The 23,440-nt window shown below is 38.1% G+C and overlaps 2 protein-coding genes across 2 annotated transcripts; one reads left to right on the top strand and one right to left on the bottom strand.

Moving 5' to 3' along the window:
- The first annotated feature begins 269 nt into the window (after nucleotides 1–269).
- kcnj1b (potassium inwardly rectifying channel subfamily J member 1b) lies at nucleotides 270–4,640 on the top strand. The gene is made up of 2 exons (XM_077195673.1): nucleotides 270–410; nucleotides 2,098–4,640. The coding sequence occupies exon 2, from the start codon at nucleotides 2,105–2,107 to the stop codon at nucleotides 3,245–3,247; it is 1,143 nt and encodes a 380-aa protein (XP_077051788.1). The 5' UTR covers nucleotides 270–410; nucleotides 2,098–2,104; the 3' UTR covers nucleotides 3,248–4,640.
- Nucleotides 4,641–8,126: 3,486 nt separating this feature from the next.
- Nucleotides 8,127–10,103, bottom strand: smtlb (somatolactin beta). The gene is made up of 5 exons (XM_077195684.1): nucleotides 10,085–10,103; nucleotides 9,657–9,841; nucleotides 9,422–9,529; nucleotides 9,152–9,331; nucleotides 8,127–8,321 (listed from the first exon to the last, which is right to left on the bottom strand). The coding sequence occupies exons 1-5, from the start codon at nucleotides 10,101–10,103 to the stop codon at nucleotides 8,127–8,129; spliced, it is 687 nt and encodes a 228-aa protein (XP_077051799.1).
- Nucleotides 10,104–23,440: the final 13,337 nt, after the last annotated feature.

The following is a 23,440-nucleotide window of genomic DNA, read 5'->3' on the forward strand; positions in this document are numbered from 1 at the left end:
AAGCCTTTGCGTTCCCATGGGTACAAGCAGCGCGGAACTACACTGTTGAAGTTCCTCTTTACAAATGGGGTTCACTGACTACATTCGAGGGTGTGAGGAGGTTTTGTATAACTGGAACATTGGCCCTCAATGCAAATCTGTCCCGTATGCTATAATGGTGGCTCTTTAATTAGTTTTAATTAAACTGGTTGGTTGATTGGTTGGTGAGCCAACTCTAGGTCTGATGTGAGGTTAGTTTTACCATTTTCTAAGCTGTCTTTGCTTTATAGTGTGTAAACTGTGGCATGTGCCTGGGATTAGGACATTTCATTGAGGATTTTAGCAGCACCCTGATGTTTATATGCTCAAGACGAGAACTTCATGACCTGAACTTCAAGCAGCACTGAAGTTTGGACGGTTTCAGTTTGTAGGTATGTATACTTCTTCACACTCACATTTATAGGTGACAAAGAAAGCAATCATTGCTGTATTGGTGTGTTTTGAGTGGATTATTAGCTGCATTATTTATCTTTCATTGCCTACAGAGGTTTGGGTTTGTAAACAACATATGCATTTTAATGTGCTTTTCTTATAGAAGGAAAAATCATTTTCACCTGAATTTTACCACTTGCAAGACATCAAAATATTATTGTCGTATTAAATATCATTAGGAGGAGAGATTTTGAAAATGTTTTTTAGCATTAAATTTAAAAAAGAAAATTAATAATATAAATTTATTATTTGTGTGTTTGGGTATTGTATGCAGATATCTAAAGCTTGTTTCCGCCACTAAATAAATAAATAATAATAATAATTGAAACTTTTCATCTCACAATTCTGAATTTTTTACTCACAATTCTGACTTCATATCTCGCAATTGTGAGAAAAAAAGTCAGAATTGTGAGATATTAAGTCAGATTTGTGAGATATAAAGTCAGAACTGTGAGATATAAAGTCAGAACTGTGAGATATAAAGTCAGAACTGTGAGATATAAAGTCAGAATTGTGAGATATAAAGTCAGAACTGTGTGAAATAAAGTCGCAATTGCGTGATATAAAGTCAGAATTGTGAGATATAAAGTCAGAACTGTGTGAAATAAAGTCAAGACTGTGAGATATAAAGTCAGAATTGTGAGATATAAAGTCAGAACTGTGTGAAATAAAGTCAGAACTGTGAGATATAAAGTCAGAACTGTGAGATATAAAGTCAGAACTGTGAGATATAAAGTCAGAACTGTGAGATATAAAGTCAGAACTGTGAGATATAAAGTCAGAACTGTGAGATATAAAGTCAGAATTGTGAGATATAAAGTCAGAACTGTGAGATATAAAGTCAAGACTGTGAGATGTAAAGTCAGAATTGTGAGATATAAAGTCAGAACTGTGAGATATAAAGTCAGAACTGTGAGATATAAAGTCAGAACTGTGTGAAATAAAGTCAAGACTGTGAGATATAAAGTCAGAATTGTGAGATATAAAGTCAAGACTGTGAGATATAAAGTCAGAATTGTGAGATATAAAGTCAGAACTGTGAGATATAAAGTCAGAATTGTGAGATATAAAGTCAGAACTGTGTGAAATAAAGTCGCAATTGCGTGATATAAAGTCAGAATTGCGAGAGAAAAAACAACAAACAATTCTGACTTTATAACACATAATTGCGAGTTTATTTCTCAGAATTGTGATATAAACTCACAATTGGAGTTATAAAGTCCATTTCTATGGAAAAAAAGGACTGACTTTTTTTCCCTCAGAATAGTTTATATCTCACAATTCTGACTTTATAACACACAATTGCGACCTTATATCATTCAATTCTGACTTTATATCTCCCAATTGTGAAAAAAAAGTCAGAATTGTGAGATAAAAAATCGCAATTACCTTATTTATTTTTCATTCTGTGGCGGAAATAAGCTTCCATAGATATCAGTTGTATGCAAGGGCACTATTAAAGTATTATATGTATATAAGACATTTTTACATTTTATATAGGCTTCATTTCATTTAAATAACATTTTATTTAAAATATTTAGTGTATAAATTATTTTACTTTTCAATCATTATATTAATCAAAAGTGTTCAGTGTTGTTGATTTATGCATTTCTGTTTTTCTGCCAGCTGAAAGATGTTCCAGTTCATCCGGAAACAGATTCATAATCATCTCGTGGAGCGGAAAATTAGGAAAACACGTCTTGTTACGAAGGACGGCCACTGCAACATTAAATTTGGAACTACTGAATATCACAACCATTTTGCTTTCCTTCTGGACTTCTGGACTACGTTTGTTGAGATTCGCTGGTGTTTTGTTATCATTTTATTTGCAGCTGCCTTCACGGGAAGCTGGTTCATTTTTGGTTTGCTCTGGTATTTGCTTGCTGAAAGTAATGGAGACTTTGATGTTCTCCAGAACTCGTCTGAATCTCAACAGATGAAGTGTATAGAGAACATTAACAGCCTCACGACCGCCTTCTTGTACTCTTTAGAGACCCAGACGACGATTGGCTATGGCGGTCGGGCTCTCACGGGTCACTGCCCGGGCACGGTCGCCCTGTTGATCATCCAGTCCCTCGTGGGCGCCATCATAAACTGCTTTATGTGTGGACTCATTTTGGCAAAGATCTCTCTCCCGAAGAGAAGAGCAAAGACGATAACCTTCAGCGAAACAGCAGTCATTAGTCTCTGGAAGGGGAATCTGTGCCTCCAGATACGAGTGGCCAACCTACGGAAAACTCTTCTTATTGGCAGCCACATTTACGGAAAGCTTCTGCAGACCACCATCACTCCGGAGGGGGAGACCATCATACTGGATCAGGTGAATGTTGACTTTTTGGTGGATGCCGGGAAGGACAATCTGTTCTTCGTTTGCCCGCTTACTCTGTACCACGTGATCGACACATCCAGCCCGTTTTCCGAGATGGCTACGGACACTCTTCAGCAGCAGGACTTTGAGTTAGTGGTGTTCCTGGAGGGAACGGCTGAATCCACCAGCTTGTCCTGTCAAGTCCGGACCTCCTACCTTCCACGCGAGATCAAGTGGGGTTACGGCTTCCTGCCCGTCATCTCCCGCACCGAGGATGGGAAATACCGCGTCGACCTGTCCAATTTTTCCAAAACGGAACCAGCTGTGACTCCGCACTGCGCCTGCTGTTTTCACAAGGAGCACAACGAGCTTGTTCTCCACCGACACGCACGTGAAGGCATCGATAACCTGGGATTTGATGTTATTGACCTTCAAGACTCTGTTGATGTAGCTGAGAAGGGTGATTAAGGGTTTGCCTGATTGAGAGGCACACAAACATCATGTGAAAGTCAGAAGTCACATACAGTGGATAGTATAAATGAACACACCCATGCTAAAGTTGACTAAAAAGAGGAATAAAAAATCATGCAAAATCTTGTTATTTCATGGATCCGGGATACTATGCATCCTGATAACGTTCCCTTGGCCTTTGGGATTAAAAATATCCCACATCATCATCACACACACCCTTCATCATACCTAGAGATCGGCATGGTGTTATTTCAGTTCGGCTAATAGCTGGTATGATTAGCATCGAGAGATGATCTTATGGAAAGTTCCCCATGCCGATCTCTAGGTATGATGAAGGGTGTGTGATGATGATGTGGGATATTTTTAATCCCAAAGGCCAAGGGAACTTTATCAGGAAGAACATTTATTTATTTCGATCACAAAGAAAATTGGTGTCCTTAAAGGTTGGATTTTTCCTAATTTTTTTAATTAAGGCATTAACATCAATTTCCAAAAGATGATTTTTTATTCCTCTATTTAGTCAACTTTAGCATGTGTGTGTTCACTTATTCTAGGCACTGTAAAAAAGGAGCGAGGAAGAGGACTCGCCACAGACGGATATGTTCCCTAACAAACTGGCTGTGTTCCAAAACCTAGATAGACCTTTAAGGTATTATATGTGTTTTTCTGACAATAATGTTGCTAAGATCTTGTTTTGATTACATTGTAATAAAGATTTGTTTTACTATATTAGTGACAACATTGCATAGACTTCCACTGATTTTATATCAGGTTAATGATATTTTCTATTGCCTAACCCGATACCTGCCCCTAAACCTACACAAATACATATACTACCGTTCAGTGGTCCGTTTATGGTCAGTAAGATTTTTTTTAATGTTTTTGAAAGAAGTCTTTTCAAAAATACAGTAATATTGTAAAATATTACCATTTAAATAACCCATTTTTTAACCCTTAACCTCTCCTTGCATTCTGTAACAATTCCTTCCCTCGCGCAGGGCTGTGCAATTAATCGAATTTTGATTTCAATTTCGATTTTAGCTCCCAACGATCTCCAAAATAGTACAATCCAGTAAAAACGATTATTTTGTCATGTTATTTTGTCTTGTGTTCTGAATGCTAATTTTCCACTGCTAGCAAATGGTGACTTACCACTGTGGATGATGTTTAGATTAGAAATGAGGTCTGAGTATATAATGAAACGCAGCGAGAGCTCGGGGTTTTTCTGGATCTGAGATCGGCCCGTGAGGCTGAGAGTTGCGAGACTCTTTGACATTTCCTCTTTGTTCTAGAGCATTTGATGTTTTGCATTGATTATCCTTGAGTTAGTTATGAAATTGTAATGATACATTTACCTGACATATTAAATTGTGATATTTGATTATTCTAATTGACTTTGACATTATTTTCATTCAAGAGTTTAAAAGAATAGTAAAACATTCGCTCACATTTAATGATGCACAGATATCATTAAAACCCTTTTCATTTATGGAGTCAGATGAAATAACGAGTTAATACATGAGAAAATGTATTGCATTTAACCAAAAATACTTTGCCGTGAGAAAAGACTTGTAACACGCAGAAACCTTCACCGCTAATTCGAATACCGCCATTGGATCGAGTTAGACGGCTTACAATATGTTACTAAATTATTAATATGATAATATTTTTAATATCAAAGCATTCAAATAATTCAGGACCAGAGAGAGTCCTTAATGTCAAAACATAAGTAATTTCATGCAGCTTCGAGAATAGATGCGATTTAAGAATGACTGTGATTTTTCTAATTGCATTGTAAACATTTTGCTGTGAAGATTAAATGGACTGACCTATAAAAATAAGTTTTCACTCTGAATTGAGCAGCTTTTAGAAGTTCATAACCTTTTAGACAGGGTGGAAAGGTTTGATTCTGCATGAATGTCATACATTTTTATCTCTATTCAATTATATGGGTGAGTAATTTCAACATTACATTAATAGTAAAAATTGCTTTAATTAAATGTTGAAGTGTTTTATCCGTGTATTGTCAATGAATTTGCAGTTGCTTTGAAACTGGGGGTTTCAGGGGAGTCCTATTTCTGCCTTTCAGAGTTTATAAAATCTGACCTACACTTAAAGGGATAGTTCACCCAAAAATGTAAATTCTGTCAGTAATTACTCTCCCTCATGTTGTTCAACCCCGTAAGACCTTCGTTCATCTTCAGAACACAAATTAAGATATTTGTGATTAAATCTGAGAGCTGGATCACTCCTCCATAGGCTTCTAAGGGATTGACACTTGTTCCCCGAAAAGTTATTAAAGGCATCGTTACAATAGTCCAAGTGACGACAGTCCTTATTTTTGTTTGTTTTTGCGCACAAAAAGTATTCTCGTCGCTTGATCATTATTTTATCCTGATTAATTTACATATTTTCTTGTAGGCCTATTGGTTAAAACTTCTATAGATTACTTTTTTTCAGAATAAGAGATGTTATTTTTTTTATTAAAGGGGTGGTTGATTGCAATTTCACTTTTTTCATGTTAGATAGTGTGTAATGTTGCTGTTGGTGCATGAACAGTATCTGCAAAGTTGAAGTGAAAGTTCAACGTAAGCAGAGATATCGTCTTTTAAAAATCAGGAAGTTTAATGCCTACAAAAACGACTGGAATGGGACTATAGCGAGATACTCCCGGGTTTTATAGTAACTAACCCATAACCAACCCTCCCTCCGGAATATGCAGAAAAGGGGGCGTGGCCATATTTCTGCTGCTTTATCGAAGAGGAGGAGTTATAGTGAAGAGCAGTAACGTTAGCCATGCCGTCGAGAGTGTGTTATTTTAACCCAGCTGTCAGATCTTCTGTGTTCGGCTTCCTACGGACGCTGTAGTTCGTCAACAATGGCTACAATTTATGTTTGATTATGTTCCTGAAAGTTACAATCGTAATTTAGCTCTCCGTGCTGCGCATTTTACGGAAGACAGTTTCCAGAATCTCCACGAATTCAACACCGGATTCAACAAGAAACTGTTACTAAAGCATGAAGCAGTTCCAACTTTAAAACCAGAGGTTGTTGGGCCACAGCCTGTAAGTAAGACTTAATCATTTTAAATGTATTTGCATGTATAATTTTAGACGTAATGTTTTAGTTTTTATCAAGGACGTAAACAAATGCCAGCGCTGCTTTAGTAGCCACTTAGTTATGCTATTTCGTGTGTCTATGACAAACGCGTACAAACATTTTGGACCTGAATTTGTAATTATGTACTAATTTTGTAAATGTATTTTCCATGTATACTTTATGACGTAATTTTTCGATTTGATCAAAAACGTAAACCAATGCCAACGCTGTTTGTTTATAGTAGCCAGTTAGTTCGATGCTATTTTGTGTGTATAAGACAAATGTGTATAAAGTTAAAGTTAAAAATGATATGTAATCGCAACAGCAAACTTACTTCAGCTGCTGTTATCAGATGTTTTCAGGTTCTGTTGGCATTTTAACACAGTTGCCACATGTACACCTAAAGAACACGATACGCCGAGTAAACTACGTTTTGTGAATAGATAAACGGTTGTTCATAATATCAATAAAACAATAACTTTAAAAAACGGTATTACTCAGTCATTTATTCAGTTATATTAAATATTTAATCAGGAGAAAACCGTTTCTCAAAAGCTAACAAGCAGCGGTAGCATTTTCAAGTAACAGCGTATCGAAATTCTTATATAATAATAGTAGAATAGAATAATAATAATAATACACAAATGTACCATTCAGAAACGTTTTGTAAGAGCCGTGTTTGCGGAGGTTCTGTAACGGTAACACTTTACAATAAGGTTCATTAGTTAGCATTAGTTTACTGCATTAGTTAGCCTAAACTAATAATGAACTGCACTTAAACAGCATTTATTAATCTTTGTTCATGTTAATTTCAACGTTTCAACACCCTAACTAACATGAACAAACAATGAACAGCTCTATTTTTATTAACTAACATTAACAAAGTTCAACAAATACAGTAACAAATGTATTGCTCATTGTTAGTTCATGTTAGTTAATACATTAACTAATGAACCTTATTGTAAAGTGTTACCAATGCATCCCTATAACTGCGATAGTGAACCGCTTTTTTACCCTTCCTTCCTAACCCATTAAAGAGTGTGTAAGACCTGGGCTCAGGATAAATGTCCAATTTTCTCCTCATTGAGTGATAATTGGACACAAACTTTGATGTTCTCATTAGCGGACTCTGAGGTAAGATATTGTGAAGTGTTTCAGTGTAATTTCCAAATATCCTTCTTTTGCTTTAATGATACAAAGAAAGAGCAAGATTGAACGAAACCTGATGATCCGTGTTGTCCACAGTGATTTGAGAAGGAACAAATACACCTTATCTTTTGTACAAATATTATGTGACTTATGTGAGTTTTAAATCTTTCAACCTCCTAAAAAACAATACATTTTGGGTTAAATGGAAATAATCCAGATTTTTTTAATGTGATCTCAGACAGCAATTCACCATTTCTCACAATACTGTATGTGTATGACAAAGATTCTGATTCAATATTTCTCTTAATATGCATTTTAATTTAGAAAAGAACATTTTACAAAGCTTCAGTGAACCATATCTGACATTAGAGACAAAAACGCAGTCTCCAAGTAAGCATGTAAACATTTTTGTTTTAATTCAAATTTGTGCAAATGCAAAACCATCTTTGGCTAAAAACGCTCAAAATAATCTGGCAGAAGAAAGTGTGTGTGTGTGTGTGTGTGTGTGTGTGTGTGTGTGAGTGTGTGTGTGTGTGTGTGTGTGTGTGTGAGTGTGTGTGTGTGTGTGTGTGTGTGTGTGTGTGTGTGTGTGTGTGTGTGTGTGTGTGTGTGTGTATATTAGTTTAGTTTAGAAAAGGGAGCAATTGTCTTTATCAATCTGGCGGCACTTCAGGAGTTTGAGGAACGTCTCTATCTTGTGCGCATCTTTCCTGAAGCAGTAGAGCACACTATAGCCTCTTCTCACAGACTCGATATCGGAAGAGATGATGTGATCGAATGTCTCTTCAGGATCCTCCGACAGCAAACCTGCTTCACCCAGGATCTGACAGAGAGAAAGAGAGACCGACTGATTTCCAAACATGTTTCCAGGGGCCGGTTTCACAAAGATAGACTTTGACTACGGCTTAGATATAGTAGATAGTCAGACTTCAGATCGACATCTAAATCAGACCGTTGCACAAAGCACTGAAGACTCGGACTATCTTAAGTAGGACTACACTGCAATGCATTCTGGGTAAAATAAGACACTTTTCAAAACAAAAAACATGGCGGATCGAGTAAGCGCATTCAGCCGCTCAGTGCAGTTTACCCCAGCGGAAAACATGTGTGTGTTGGAGGAGGATAACAGTTACAAGGACATTTTACTGGGGAAATTTAGCGGAGAATGTAGTAACAAGAAAAAATGTTTAATTTGGAAAAAGATACGACAGTTAACAGCGTTAATCCGAGCGTTGAGCGTTAAAGACGTACAGAAAAGAAAAGTCCTCATTATTATATATTTCCAGTATTACTGCGCTCCCTAAAAACCCTTTCCCTCCTCATAGCTCTCTCCATAACGCCGTCAGCAAACCACAAATTATGAGCATTTTCCCTTTTCTTTTGGCTGTTTGTACTGTAACTGATTGTTGCTGCTGGTTGCCAAGGTAACAGAGTCTTAGACCTGGGTTAGCCTGGGGTAAGTGTCTAATGTTTTTGGTCTAAATTAAGTCAGTCTTTATTTTTGTGAAACAGTCTAACTTGCATTAGACTAGTCTATGCGCAGATTTTACACTTGTCTATCACTATAGATCGATCTAAAATAGCTTTGTGAAACCGGCCCCAGATGAAGGAACCAAAGGTTTGGTCCAATAATTTTCTAAACTTCATATTTACCTGTCTAACAAGCACCAGAACCCCCTGCTCCAGACTCCTCAGTTTGGTAGACATCCACTTGCTCCGGTTAAGCAGGGCACTTGAGGCATTCTCATTATTCTCAAGAGACGCCTGCAGATCTGCCAGTGGATCCGTCCAGAACTGGATCAGAATCAGGACTGAGTGAAGGATCCATTTATCCTGGAGGGAAAAACAAAAAAGAAGTGTTTATCTAGGGAGAATGTTACGATGTTACACTGAATTTCATCAGATGCCATTAGAGGAACTCACAGAAATCTGTTGGATTTCGTTTTTAGACATCGACACTGTTTTCGGAGCACACATGGTCCCACTGGGAACATGCAGATTCACTCCTCCGAATGAATCCAGCATCTCCTCCTGAAAATATTTAGGAATGATTCAGGAAAGTGTACCGGTTGACTTTACATGTTCTCATCTTTAGTGGGACTGAAGTCATTGCAGACTCTTTTATAAGCTCAGCTTTAGTTTAATCTCTGTCACTCACGAACAGCAGCTTGGACTCCTCTGAGACGCGGTAAATGAGCTCTGCATGTTGAACGGCTCGGTCCAGAAGCTTCTCCAGTGAGATGGTACAGGACGTTCCTCCGGTATCTGGATCGGGACAGTCGTCAGCGGACGCGATCACGGCCTGCGGTGAGCAGAACACAAACGCCACACAAACCTGCAGAACTTCAGCACGGGTATAAAGGGGACACAAGGAGAGATTCGTCATGGTTTTATAGCAATATTTTATTTCAAAGCAACTATATATTATTCGTTAGTGAGAATATTTAGTATGCATATATAGATGAATCCTTATTTATATGCTTTTCTGACTCTTAGCAATATCTACTTCAGTTAGTCATAAAGAAATAATATTATTTTAAATAAATTAGTTTGAGCTATATTCAGCCAGATGCGAGGATCCTGTACCTGTAGTTTTCTTCATCATTGTGGAAAAAAGAAAAGTCTTGTTGGACTCTCGGGTTGTGGTTCTGTCATTTATCTATGTCTTATATACTCTGTCTTTATGAATTATACAAATGATTGAACAGAACTTGAACGTAAGCTGATATTTGTGACCACATGTCTCTGTTTTTATGCATCATCTCTGACTTAAGACAGATGCTGTTTCTGAGTATTTTCTTTACAAATTGTTTTTTTGGCTAATGTTTAATGTATATAACATCCTGCCAGATTTAATCTCCAGATTTGATCACATCATATTAACTGAGAGACTGGTAGATTTATACATTTAAAACAACTGATAAGAATGTAAATGTGTACCTTGAAATGCAATGCAAGTCGGTTCGGATAAAAGCGTCTCCCGTATGCATAAATATAAATAAATGTAAATATATAAATGTAATGTCACCATGAAATCCAACTGTTTCACTCAGATTTCCGTCACATTAGGGAAGAAAAGACTATCACATCTTTAGTTTTGTTCCGACTTTAAAAATTAGAATAAAGCAGGATTATTTAAAGGAGTACTACACCGAAATTGGGCTTTTAATAAAAGTTGGCTGCCTATAAAGTAGAAAGGTGTCTTTTTTTTAGAAACCAGTGCTACCTGACTAGAGAAAACACAGAAAAAAAACTCTTCCCTTTTGCCAAATAGGAAAACTTTACAACCCATAATGCACTGGGCTTGTTGCCGTCCAAGGCCACTCCCACCAGTCTACAGACAAGCTTACAAGAGTCAAATATAGCTTTGCTTTAGTAGGAAATACTTCTTAGCAAACTTTTAGTCAAAATGGTGTTGACTTGTGTAAATGTTTAGCGGGAATGAGTTACTTCAGTTTCCAGTGAAGGATCCAGCGTGTTGTAGTCAGTGGCCAGAGGCAAAGAGTCGTGAATACAGAGAGAACGACGCCATAGACAATCGGAAAAACCTTGTAGTCAACATTTCAAACTGGATGACCACAAACACAGTGTTTTAGGCCAAACGGACGGGGAAAACTGAAAGAAACTGAGTCGTCATAATCTTTTGCTGATAAATAAATGTTTGTCTGGGTAACACAGACAACGAGAAAACATTATCCATTTACATAATATGTAACACTGACCATAATATGTAACACTGAATACTACCGACATTGTAACGATATATAACAGGTTAAAAATCGACGAAGTTACACTTTAATTGAAATATCAATATGTGCAAAATAAGTGCAAAAGGCCTAAAAATAGAAGCCCCTAAAATTACTTTATTAGAAATAAAAACTGTGACTAAAGTTTATTGTGCATGCACGCAAAATCCCCCCGTCTCTTTAAGTGTTTCGTGCAAATACGTCATCAGAGAAGAGAAGCAATGTTATTGCAAGAGGGAGGGGAAGTTATGTTGATTAAAGGCGCAGTAAGTGCTTTCTGAGAAACGCTGGTGAAAGTGGATTGGACCGAGCACCACAACACACTTGTAGCCAATCAGCAGTAGGGGGCGTGTCCACTCTTTAGGGGGGAGGAGAGAGAGGGAGATTTGAAGAAAGACTGTAGAAAGTGAGATGGCTGAGAGACATTATAAAGGAGAAAAGCTCAGAGGAATATCACTGGAAAAGAAGGGTTATGATCAGGCCAGAGCTTTAATATTAGAAAAGGTTTCCAGTGCAGGAAGGCCTGAAAACACATGCAGAGGTTGCGTTGTTGATATTATATGTCAATCAATTGCGCAGGAAAGTTGTTCATTTCTTTAATAGTGTATATATATATATATATATATATATATATATATTATTTTATTGTTTTAATACTGATGATTTTGGCATACAGCTCATGAAAACCCAAACTTCCTTTCTCAAAAAATTAGCATATTTCATCCGACCAATAAAAGAAGTGTTTTTAATACAAAAAAAGTCAACCTTCAAATAATTATGTTCAGTTATGCACACAATAGTCAATACTTGGTCGGGAATCCTTTTGCAGAAATGACTGCTTCAATGCGGCGTGGCATGGAGGCAATCAGCCTGTGGCACTGCTGAGGTGTTATGGAGGCCCAGGATGCTTCGATAGCGGCCTTAAGCTCATCCAGAGTGTTGGGTCTTGCGTCTCTCAACTTTCTCTTCACAATATCCCACAGATTCTCTATGGGGTTCAGGTCAGGAGAGTTGGCAGGCCAATTGAGCACAGTAATACCATGGTCAGTAAACCATTTACCAGTGGTTTTGGCACTGTGAGCAGGTGCCAGGTCATGCTGAAAAATGAAATCTTCATCTCCATAAAGCTTTTCAGCAGATGGAAGCATGAAGTGCTCCAAAATCTCCTGATAGCTAGCTGCATTGACCCTGCCCTTGATAAAACACAGTGGACCAACACCAGCGGCTGACATGGCACCCCAGACCATCACTGACTGTGGGTACTTGACACTGGACTTCAGGCATTTTGGCATTTCCTTCTCCCCAGTCTTCCTCCAGACTCTGGCAGCTTGATTTCCGAATGACATGCAAAATTTGCTTTCATCCGAAAAAAGTACTTTGGACCACTGAGCAACAGTCCAGTGCTGCTTCTCTGTAGCCCAGGTCAGGCGCTTCTGCCGCTGTTTCTGGTTCAAAAGTGGCTTGACCTGGGGAATGCGGCACCTGTAGCCCATTTCCTGCACACACCTGTGCACGGTGGCTCTGGATGTTTCTACTCCAGACTCAGTCCACTGCTTCCGCAGGTCCCCCAAGGTCTGGAATCGGTCCTTCTCCACAATCTTCCTCAGGGTCCGGTCACCTCTTCTCGTTGTGCAGCGTTTTTTGCCACACTTTTTCCTTCCCACAGACTTCCCACTGAGGTGCCTTGATACAGCACTCTGGGAACAGCCTATTTGTTCAGAAATTTCTTTCTGTGTCTTACCCTCTTGCTTGAGGGTGTCAATGATGGCCTTCTGGACAGCAGTCAGGTCGGCAGTCTTACCCATGATTGCGGGTGTTTAGAGTTAATTAGTTGATTCAGATGATTAGGTTAATAGCTCGTTTAGAGACCCTTTTCATGATATGCTAATTTTTTGAGATAGGAATTTTGGGTTTTCATGAGCTGTATGCCAAAATCATCAGTATTAAAACAATAAAAGACCTGAAATATTTCAGTTGGTGTGCAATGAATCTAAAATATATGAAAGTGAAATTTTTATCATTACATTATGGAAAATAATGAACCAAATCTTTTGAGAAGGACCTGTATATATATATAAATATATACTATATTTGAGCCCCCCCCCCCAACTCTCTAGCCTGTAAATGATTTTTAAAAAAATACAATTGTATAAATAATTTCACTTCAAATCAATTTTTCATGTCCACATATTTATTTGGTGAGTAGCTGTGTAATCAACAGGATAATACGGAAGAGGATTAGGGCCAAGCAATAGTAAAAAAATTAAACCATCTTAAGATTAAAGTCGTTATAATGCGAAATTAAACTCGTTACATTTCGAGAAAAAAACTCTTTAAATATCGAGAATTAAGTCGTTTTGTTTCTCGAGAAAAAACTCGTTAAATTTCGAGAAAAAACCCCGAAATACAATCTTGAGAATAAACTCTTTACATTTCGAGAATAAACTCCTTTTGTTTCGAGAAAAAAAGTCGAAATGAAATGTAGAGAATAACGCATTCGATCAGTGTTCATTGCATAGCCTACTGATAGAGGACATGGCCGAGTTGATCACTTAGTCAAGCTATATTTTAGACTTTCTTTCAGTAACAAAGAAATACTATTAACTTTAGCTAATTATGACAGAATTAGCATACAAACTTTAAAGAGAATTTGCAAGCGGCTAGCTCTTTTGCGCGATGTACTCGCTTTTGTCCAACATGGAATGACAACCAGTGGATAAATGCACTCTGGCACATGGATGATAAACCGTATGGCATTGCCATTAATGGCTGTATAGATGGTTACAGTCGTTACATTCTGTTGACGGAGGCGTACACAACCAACAACGATCCTGAAGTAATAAGCCAGCGATTTATTCTCACGATTATTTCGACTTTTTTCTCAAAATTTAACGAGTTTTTTTCTCGAAACTCAACGACTTTATTCTCAAAATTTAATGAGTTTATTCTCAAGACGTGTATTTCCAGTTTTTTCTCGAAATTTAACTATTTTTTCTCGAAACACAACGATTTAATTCTCTATATTTAATGAGTTTATTCTCAAGATTGTATTTCCAGTTTTTTCTCGAAATTTAACTATTTTTTCTCGAAACACAACGACTTTATTCTCGATATTTAATGAGTTTATTCTCAAGATTGTATTTCGAGTTTTTTTCTCGAAATGTAACGAGTTTAATTTCGCATTATAATGACTTTAATCTCGAGATGGTCTTATTTTTTATTAGTGCTTGGCCCTAATCCTAAAAAAAGCGGTTCATTATCATAATTTTTTTTGTTTTTTCACCTGACAAACTTTATATGATACCTTTTTTATTACCAAAAATACATGAGCTTTAAATAAATGTGAAATTACTTGATAAATATCATATGTAGATAAACTGATGAGACCAGCAGACCGTATTCAACACTCATGACGTGGGAAAGTCTGCGGTGTCTTCCTCATTTTATTATTCATAGTTTACCATTTTCCTCAGGGTGTCCACTGAGCAGAAGACACGCTGGAGGGAACGTCTTGAGGTCTGTGCAGGATCAGATGTCAGACTTGTGACGTTCGTCATGTCAAAAGTGTCGTCTTTACTTCTTTATGATGCAAGTAAGGATGAAATCCAGCTGAAAAGTGTAACATGTCTCAAACGCAGCTCAGGTGCTTACATAAGAAACTAAAACCAGATTTGGGGAGTAAAATATTTGAAATAATAGTGCAAAAATAAGTTTTTTCCCCCTATAAATGTATGTGATTTATTTGTGGCCATATTTTCACTCTTAAAAGAAAGGGTTATGTATAGAACATTCGCTCTTGATTGAAGGTTATAGAAAGGTTCTATACAGTTCTATCGGGTGCTTCATATTTAGAAACTTTTAGCTTTTTTCCATCATGGGATCATTTAGTTTTAATGAATTAATTTGGTTTTAATTCATTTTTAATTGTCATAAGATTTTATGAATTAAACAGCTCGTAAACATACTATTTCAAAAAATAAATAACCCATTAAACATGAAAGTATTGTGCAATCATTTAAGACATTTCTCCTTATATAGAATCTTTTAAAGCTAAATCTTTACAATTGAGTGAGGAACCCAGGCCAGGGTTCAATAGAACTTCACTGAAACTTTTTTCTAAGAGTGTTAGGCCTATCGTCCACCATCAAAAGTAGCTGAAGATGGACACTAATGATTTTGTGGAGGGAAAAATTACATTTTATAATGTTATATACATTTATCAGGCAATGCATTGTGAAAATGACTGCATAGAAAAGGGCTATAGAGTTTGTCTTGCACTTCAAGACTCATGGGAATATCACCTCACATGGTGTCACGACACAGAACACGGGTTGATCATGGCAGAGGTTTGATTACTTATACTTACGGGAGACTAATTACAATTCCAGAGTCAGATCTAAACCTCAAGGGCACACCAGTGACAGAAGCTTCAACAAGAGTGTGATCTGAAGAACTTGAGGTGAGATTAACTTGTTTGACGTTCAGAAGACCAATCAGATATTCCCATCAATTTGTAATAAGAATTTGATTAGTACATGGACAGAAACACATCCAGTATAATAACAAATGCTTAAATTTATACTCTAAAAAATGCTGGGTTGTTTTAACCCAACTTTGGGTCAAATATGGACAAACCCAAACTTTGAAACGTTAAAACTGTAATTTAAAAATGTAACCCAACAGTTAGGTTTGCCCATATTTGACCCAAAGTTGGGTTGAAACAACCCAGTATTTTTTAGAGTGTAACATTAACCCTACATTATGAGGACAAAATGCCATTGACATTTTTTGGTCAACATGAGGAAAACAGCTTATAAATTATACTAAGTGTTTTTTATTAAAATGCAGAAAGTTCTCTGTGTTGGTTAGGGTTAGTGTAGGGGGATAGAAGAATATACAGTTAGTACAGTATAAAAATAATTATCTCTACGGAAAGTCCCAAAAAACATGAGAACAGAAGATGTGTATGTGTGTGTGTGCACAGCTCGACCAAAAAAAAATAAAAATAAAAAAAAGATCGCTGTTTGGATTTAAAAAGGCAAATGCTTAAGAGTCTATGACTGGATCATTATTGCAGTGATTATTATGTTTCTAGCATGTTATATGTTTGCCAACAGTTCTTCTAACCCTAACTGATGGAGTGTGTAGCTTTTCATTTCTTAAACAACCATGTAGGAAAACACATCATGGTCATATTCCAGGATGACAATGGTAAAACTAATAAGGCATGAAGATTCATTTTCACACATGAATTTTCACAGTCCAGACCTTAAATTCATTGAAAGTTTTTGGGATGTGCTGGACTATTGTCAATACAAGATCTTGACCAAAATGTTAATGGTCTGTTAATGTTCTTCCACTAGATGTCAGTGAAGGTCTGGGAGGCTCCGACAGATGATGGAGTCTATCATCAGTTCTTCACCGAGGGGCTCGGGTTCATTTGTGCACAGGAGAGATGTCACCATAACAAAGACAGATTGTGAAATGATACACTCTATCAATCAGACGTGGAAAGAAGGAAAACAAATCAACTGCAGTTTAATGAAGAATGAAACGGAGGAAAATGAAAGTGCGAATGGAAATGTGTGATTACCTGTTGTACTCTCGTCTGCTTTTGCTCTTTTAATTGAGGGACGGGAATGAGCTTTACAAATTCATTATTTTCAGTACATCTCACAGACACACACGCTGGATCTATTTTCTATTGATGGGAGTTCATTTGTTTGCCAAATCAAATCAGACTCATTTGAGGTTTGTGCGAGACCTCGGAAACCAGGGAGAGTGAAAAAAAGAAACGTTTTTGATTGGTGGTGGGCATTAGAACAACACAGATGTGGGTTTACATGGCCACTGGGTTTGTGTACATTAGACTACATTCACAAAGCCATTGGGAGATTCTTCCTTCCTTTGATTTGTGCTTTAGATGTTTCAGAAGCATGAATGGGGATAATCTGTTTCCCTCTCGCAGGTTAATCTCTCATTCGGTTAATACGCGAAAGCCACAAGACTGATAATGACGGCAGAACAATTTGAGAGGATGATGTTCTCCTAAAGCCACATCTCCCGAGAAAGGGCCCACGGAAAACTTGACGAGTACCTCTTGAAATAATTGGTCATCTCGAAAGAGTAATCTCACGTCCCCCCGGCCAGGTTCTCTGCTGGGAGATTTTATAGCTCTGCCATACGTATGAGCTATCTTCCTCTGATCTGTGTTTGCTCGCCGGCGTTGTCAGATAAAGGACTCGCTGGCAAACAGCTTGAAGCTGCGCACTGACATGATCTAGTCGTTTCATTCTCGACTAATGCCTTGACTAAGACCGGTCCCGAACCCTTGAGAGAGCATAGGCACCGGAAATGACTGCCATCTCGTTATTGTCAGGCGTATAGCAAACAGAGCAAATACGATGACACCGCTGGAAAGCAGCTCCAGTGTTTCTGCAGCGACGCGGAGGTCATCGCCTGAGGAGACCGAAGGTTTCTGTAGTCGAGTGCGAGATCCATTCTCTCTGAAAATCACACGGCTTCTCGCTGAATGAACCCTGCTGGTCTACAGCCGGCTGGCTAATAGAGAACTTTATTAATTCAAATGTGTGACTTATAATTAAATCATGAGCACAAGTATGGATTCAAAGCGTCGTCTGTTATGGGGATGGAAATAAACAGCTGTAAATTCTGCTCTCGTCGGCCCTCCAGGAGCCCGTGGCGAAGTGCTGGAAGAACCTGTCAAGTAAACAGTTAAATATTCACCGCGCACCTGATAGCACAAAAGCCACATAGAGAAATATCCATTAATTATCCCAATTCATCAAGTTAATAGGCTGTGTTTGAATAATAGTCTGAGTATAAAAAAGAGCAATGGTTTTACCTCATTAGCCTCTTTAATACTCTCTTGCACAAAGAGAACATCAGCACGCAACAACCATCATTACACGTGTTTATGATGAGATGTTTATTTCCCGCTGTCTATGCAATTATTGCATTAAAAATACAGCCAAAGATCAAGAACATTGAGATCAAGAGATAGAATACTGTGGGTTTCTGTACGCTGAACGGTTTAGAACACGCTTGCAACATTTCGTTTCTTTCTTCATCTGTGACTGATCATCGGTGGCTCTCTTTTTATTTAAAAGCTCTGTGCTTTTAAATGCAAATGCTAGAAACTCTGAACTGTTTGAGTGGACAGAACAGAAAAAGTAGAGACTATTCTGAGAGAAGCTTCCAGAGTAAAAACAAAAAGTTGATTAAAATGTCTTTCAATAACAACACATTTGAGAAATCTCACCTGTACCCCTGAATGCTCGTGCCCTGCGTGTTTGTAATAATTGGTTTTGTTCCAGAAAGCTCTTCACTGCCACGCTTAAAATAATACTCAAAGATTTTTTTTGTCCTGTTAGAATAGAAGAGAAAATGGCAGAAGAACAACTCTGGCATTCATGGATACACTGCACGCATGCATCAAAATCTCTCAATATTTCTATTGAATGCAAAATCTAAATTCTAAATTCTAAAAAGGCCGTAGAGTTTCTGTATTGTCCAAAAACTATGGCTGACTACACAGTCAAAACATTAGGAATGCAGTTGTGCGTGCAGTGGCTTTATGGATTCAATTTACTTTCCCCAGTCATTTTAGCATTGTGTAGTCTGGGATATCTGGTGTCTCAACACCAAAGCCACGATTAAATCTGTTACTCCACGGGTCCACGTGTTGTGCTTGGATCAAGTTAATCTGAGAGGCCTTTTGAAAATATTCACAGTGTTTATTTTCAAGGTTATCATCATGTGCACATCCCTTGTTCCATTAGCATTTATTTTCATCTGCTGCCCGTCACGTATTAGTGTTTTATCCTCTCCAGCTGGCATCTGAAAAATAAGATCAAGGTATAGTGGTGTGAACATCATACAACACAATTTGTCTCCTATAATGATAGATTAAATCTTAACAATCAGTTGGCTTACTAACATTCACCAGCCTCTAAAAGTGTTTGGTCACATGAATGTCATGCCATCTAATCATAAAATATCAAACCAATTGGCGTTTATTTTAAAGGGGACCTATTATGCCCCTTTTTACAAGACTTAATATAAGTCTCAGATGTACCCAGAATGTGTCTGTGCAGTTTTAGCTCAAAATAACCCACAAATACACATTTTTTTGGATGTATCTTTAAATGCAAATGAGCTGCTGCTCTCCTCCCCCAATACAGAAGAGGGCGGAGCCTAGCCTATACAGCTCCGCCTCAGATAAAACATCTCTTTGGTTTTGATTATCATCTCTCACTGTCAGCTGAAAACGAGATCAGATTACCCCAATCCTACATTCTCTGCACTGGTTACCAGTCCGCTATTTTGTATAAATCTCTCAGCAACTAAGCCCCCAAATCTTCATCATCACAAGGTTATGTCAAAAACACACAAAGTTCACATAAACACATTCTGTGAACATAAACAGCAAGTAAAGAAACCACATGTGTGCATTAAAATGAAATCAGCGTAATATACTGTACCTACTGCTATATATGCTGTTGATATAAAAAAAAAACACTCACCGCTCTTGATTGAATAACTTAGATTTAATAAAAATGCATGTCTTGAATGCTGCTGTTAAATGCCCTGGCGAGGAGATAAACATGGCAGCCTGTGTACAGCTCACTCAGGGCGGGGCCTATGCTAATAGGGCGGGGTCTATGCTAATAGGGCGGGGCCTATGCTAATAGGGCGGGGTCTATGCTAATAGGGCGGGGCCTATGCTAATAGGGCGGGGTTTGTAGGAGCGCTCCAAACGAAAGTGAACAATTGAATCGCTTCACGAAGGCCCTTCTACAAGTCCGTTAGTGAGGGGAACATGCAATGGTCACTTTTAATCATTTATGGTCATGTTCTGCGTTTCGTAGTGAGTAGGGCATAGGGATGCTCACTTCTGATTGGAATTTGCCCACACATCTTCTCCTATGGCCTCATTGGATAGTAAAGTGTCCATCGTATGCATACTTCAGAATCTCGCCGGAAGTAGTAGGTCATTCGGGGACCTTTTCCTTACTCTTTTATCAGGAGGCTGTTGTGAATTCCGACATGCTTATTTTGTCACATACTGTTTTTCGCCTAAATATAGTGGGGAAGTATATGCGATTTTGGATGCAGCCTCAGTGTGAAAAAAGTTGTTTTAAACATTATGTCATTCAAATTTAGAACATTTACACGTTGTGAATGTGAGCGGAACATGTCCAGATTTAAAGTCGGCGAAACATGTTACTATGTTGATTCAACATTCTTCACACATGGTGTCATTTTAGAAGCTGCCAGCATCTGTTTTACATTATATTCCTATGGAGTAAACCGTGTTTTCAAAAAAAAGTCCATCGCCGATGTCTTCTCTGCAGCTTTTTCCAAGTTGAATAAAGTTAAAAATTTTCTGAAGAAAAAAAAGCCCTACGTCAAGCGCCTTTTTGACTTCTAACCAATGACAAGCGAGTAGCGAGACCTGTCGTTTCCATAACAACAAGAATGGCACCATGGCACATCAGGGGCCGGTTTCATAAAGCTATTTTAGATCGGTCTATAGTGATAGACAAGTGTAAAATCTGCTCATAGACTAGTCTAATGCAAGTTAGACTGTTTCACAAAAATAAAGACTGACCAAAAATATTAGACACTTACCCCAGGCTAACCCAGGTCTAAGACTCTGTTACCTTGGCAACCAGCAGCAACAATCAGTTACAGTACAAACAGCCAAAAGAAAAGGGAAAATGCTCATAATTTGTGGTTTGCTGACGGCGTTATGGAGAGAGCTATGAGGAGGGAAAGGGTTTTTAGTGAGCGCAGTAATACTGGAAATATATAATAATGAGGACTTTTCTTTTCTGTACGTCTTTAACGCTCAACGCTCGGATTAACGCTGTTAACTGTCGTATCTTTTTCCAAATGAAACATTTCTTCTTGTTACTACATTCTCCGCTAAATTTCCCCAGTAAAATGTCCTTGTAACTGTTATCCTCCTCCAACACACACATGTTTTCCGCTGGGGTAAACTGCACTGAGCGGCTGAATGCGTTTACTCGATCCGCCATGTTTCTGTTTTGAAAAGTGTCTTATTTTACCCAGAATGCATTGCAGTGTAGTCCTACTTAAGATAGTCCGAGTCTTCAGTGCTTTGTGCAACGGTCTGATTTAGATGTCGATCTGAAGTCTGACTATCTACTATATCTAAGCCGTAGTCAAAGTCTATCTTTGTGAAACCGGCCCCTGGTAAAGAGTAGTGGTGTAACCCCGGCGCCCCGGCCACATTCCACCCATTGGCCCTTGTCAATCATGGCCTCCTAATAATCCCTATCCACTGGATTGGCTCTATCACTCTCTCTCCTCTCACCGATAGCTGGTGTGTGTGAGCGCTGTTGTACTGTCGCTGCCGTCGCATCATCCAGTGCTGGTTGAGGAGACGTTCCCTGATATGATTGTAAAGCGCTTTGTGTGTACAGTAGTAGTTGAGAGCCGGGACAGTTGAACATAGATTTTATCTTTTTCTAATCAACAACTCACATTTGTGTTCTCTTAGTATCATGTGTTATTCGGTAGAAATATAGAATGATTTAAGTAAAAACTGACTTTGAACGGCAGTTGTGCACACGGGTGGGACGGATGAAACATAACAGTTTAAACGGCAACTATTCATCGAATGCTTGTTTTTATGAACAATACCTGACAAGTTACTTATGTATATATTGTTACAAACATATTTTGTAATTTATTTAAATTTAAAGGTTCATTTTAACCATTTTGGTTCTGACGCCCAATAGACAATAGGCGATAATCTCATAGGCTATTCTGACGAAGACAAACACATCCGTTTACAATTCATTTTCTTACATTTCTTCCCTGAGTCATATTGAGTGTTTGCTAGTTAAATAGCCTGTTATTATGAACATAACAAAATTATGAACACTTGTTTCAACTGTCTCGACAGCGCCTCCTGCCGGTTAAACCTGTTTTGCACTTAAACTAAAAAACTCTGATATTACACACTTAAGTGTGTGTTGCAGCACTAATAAACCTGCCGTATTATCATTACAATCGCACATGAAACAATAAATACAACTTGTCAGTCAAAAAAAAGTACCGCACGAAAGACTTCACTTACCGCACTCAAAAACAGTTTTCCCGCTTCAACTTTAAATCGGCATGACGTAAAGAAGAGATGTTTTCGCGGGTCTGGTCGGCATTGCGTGCTGTACGTGCTGACGAAATGACGTACATTACGTGAGTGGTTTTCAAGGAAATCTCAATGTTTCATCCGTCCTGCGTTTCAATCGTGCCGGCTCTCCCTTACATATGAAAGTGTAAATGCCTCATTCATTCATTCAAGAGAAAATGGCGAAGGTGCCGATAGAAGGACTTACACTAGTGTCGGAGCACAATGACTTATTTGACATGAGCACAAAACTCAACCATAATATACACCATAAAGAGGCTGTGTGTGCACAGATTTGACGGATCATTGGTTGTACAAGTAAGTGTATCATCTACTACTAGTTGTTAACAATACTATCTCCTGTTAACCATAGATAATATTAACATTCACTCAGCAACAGTTATCAATACCGTAACCAGCTGATAACAACAGCTGCCAACAATCTTAACCGTATCTACTACTTAGGCCACGCTTGTTTTATAGCAACAAAAGACGCCCTCGGCTGCTATTAGGAACCAAACGTTGCCAGGTTTTTATTTATTTTATTTTATTAAAAAAGCACCCTTGTCAACTTTGTCTTGTAAAAGAAAACGCCAAGTGTGAACACGCCATAAGAAGTTAATCAAAAAAAGGTTTAAAAGAATGAAAAAAAAGCTTGTGCAGAATTAGTTTGACTTAATGTCCAAATAATTTTCAAGGCCACTAATAAAATGAAGGAACATTTTTTTTTAATGAGGCGCATACATACAACCTGTCTCAGAACAGTTTTCTAGCTTAACTCATGACACAGTAACCAGGAGCAGTAAACCCTTCATCTGGAGAGTAAAAAAAACCCAGTCCATCTGCTCAGGCTTACACCTTTCTTGCTAAAGCACTTTCTCGTTCGCCCTAATTCTCTTGCGTTTCTGCTAGTTTTGGCAGGTTCTGTGGTTTGCATCTGTTCAGTGCTGCAAACCTGTCTCCGCTTCTCTCATTAGGAAACGCCCCTACTTTGAGTGACACACACCGCACAGT

Source organism: Siphateles boraxobius, unplaced genomic scaffold (genome assembly GCF_051911475.1).
Source record: "Siphateles boraxobius isolate OS27281-9 unplaced genomic scaffold, OSU_SipBor_1 34, whole genome shotgun sequence".
Lineage (NCBI taxonomy): Eukaryota > Metazoa > Chordata > Actinopteri > Cypriniformes > Leuciscidae > Siphateles > Siphateles boraxobius.

Bases quoted from the DNA above. Each gene is read 5' to 3' on its own strand.
- kcnj1b (XM_077195673.1), top strand. From the start codon at position 2,105: ATGTTCCAGTTCATCCGGAAACAGATTCATAATCATCTCGTGGAGCGG.
- smtlb (XM_077195684.1), bottom strand. The intron at 9,530-9,656 runs GTGAGTGACAGA...AAATATTTTCAG, and splicing joins AGGAGTCCAAGCTGCTGTTC to GAGGAGATGCTGGATTCATT. The intron at 8,322-9,151 runs GTAAATATGAAG...TCTCTCTGTCAG, and splicing joins TTCTGGTGCTTGTTAGACAG to ATCCTGGGTGAAGCAGGTTT.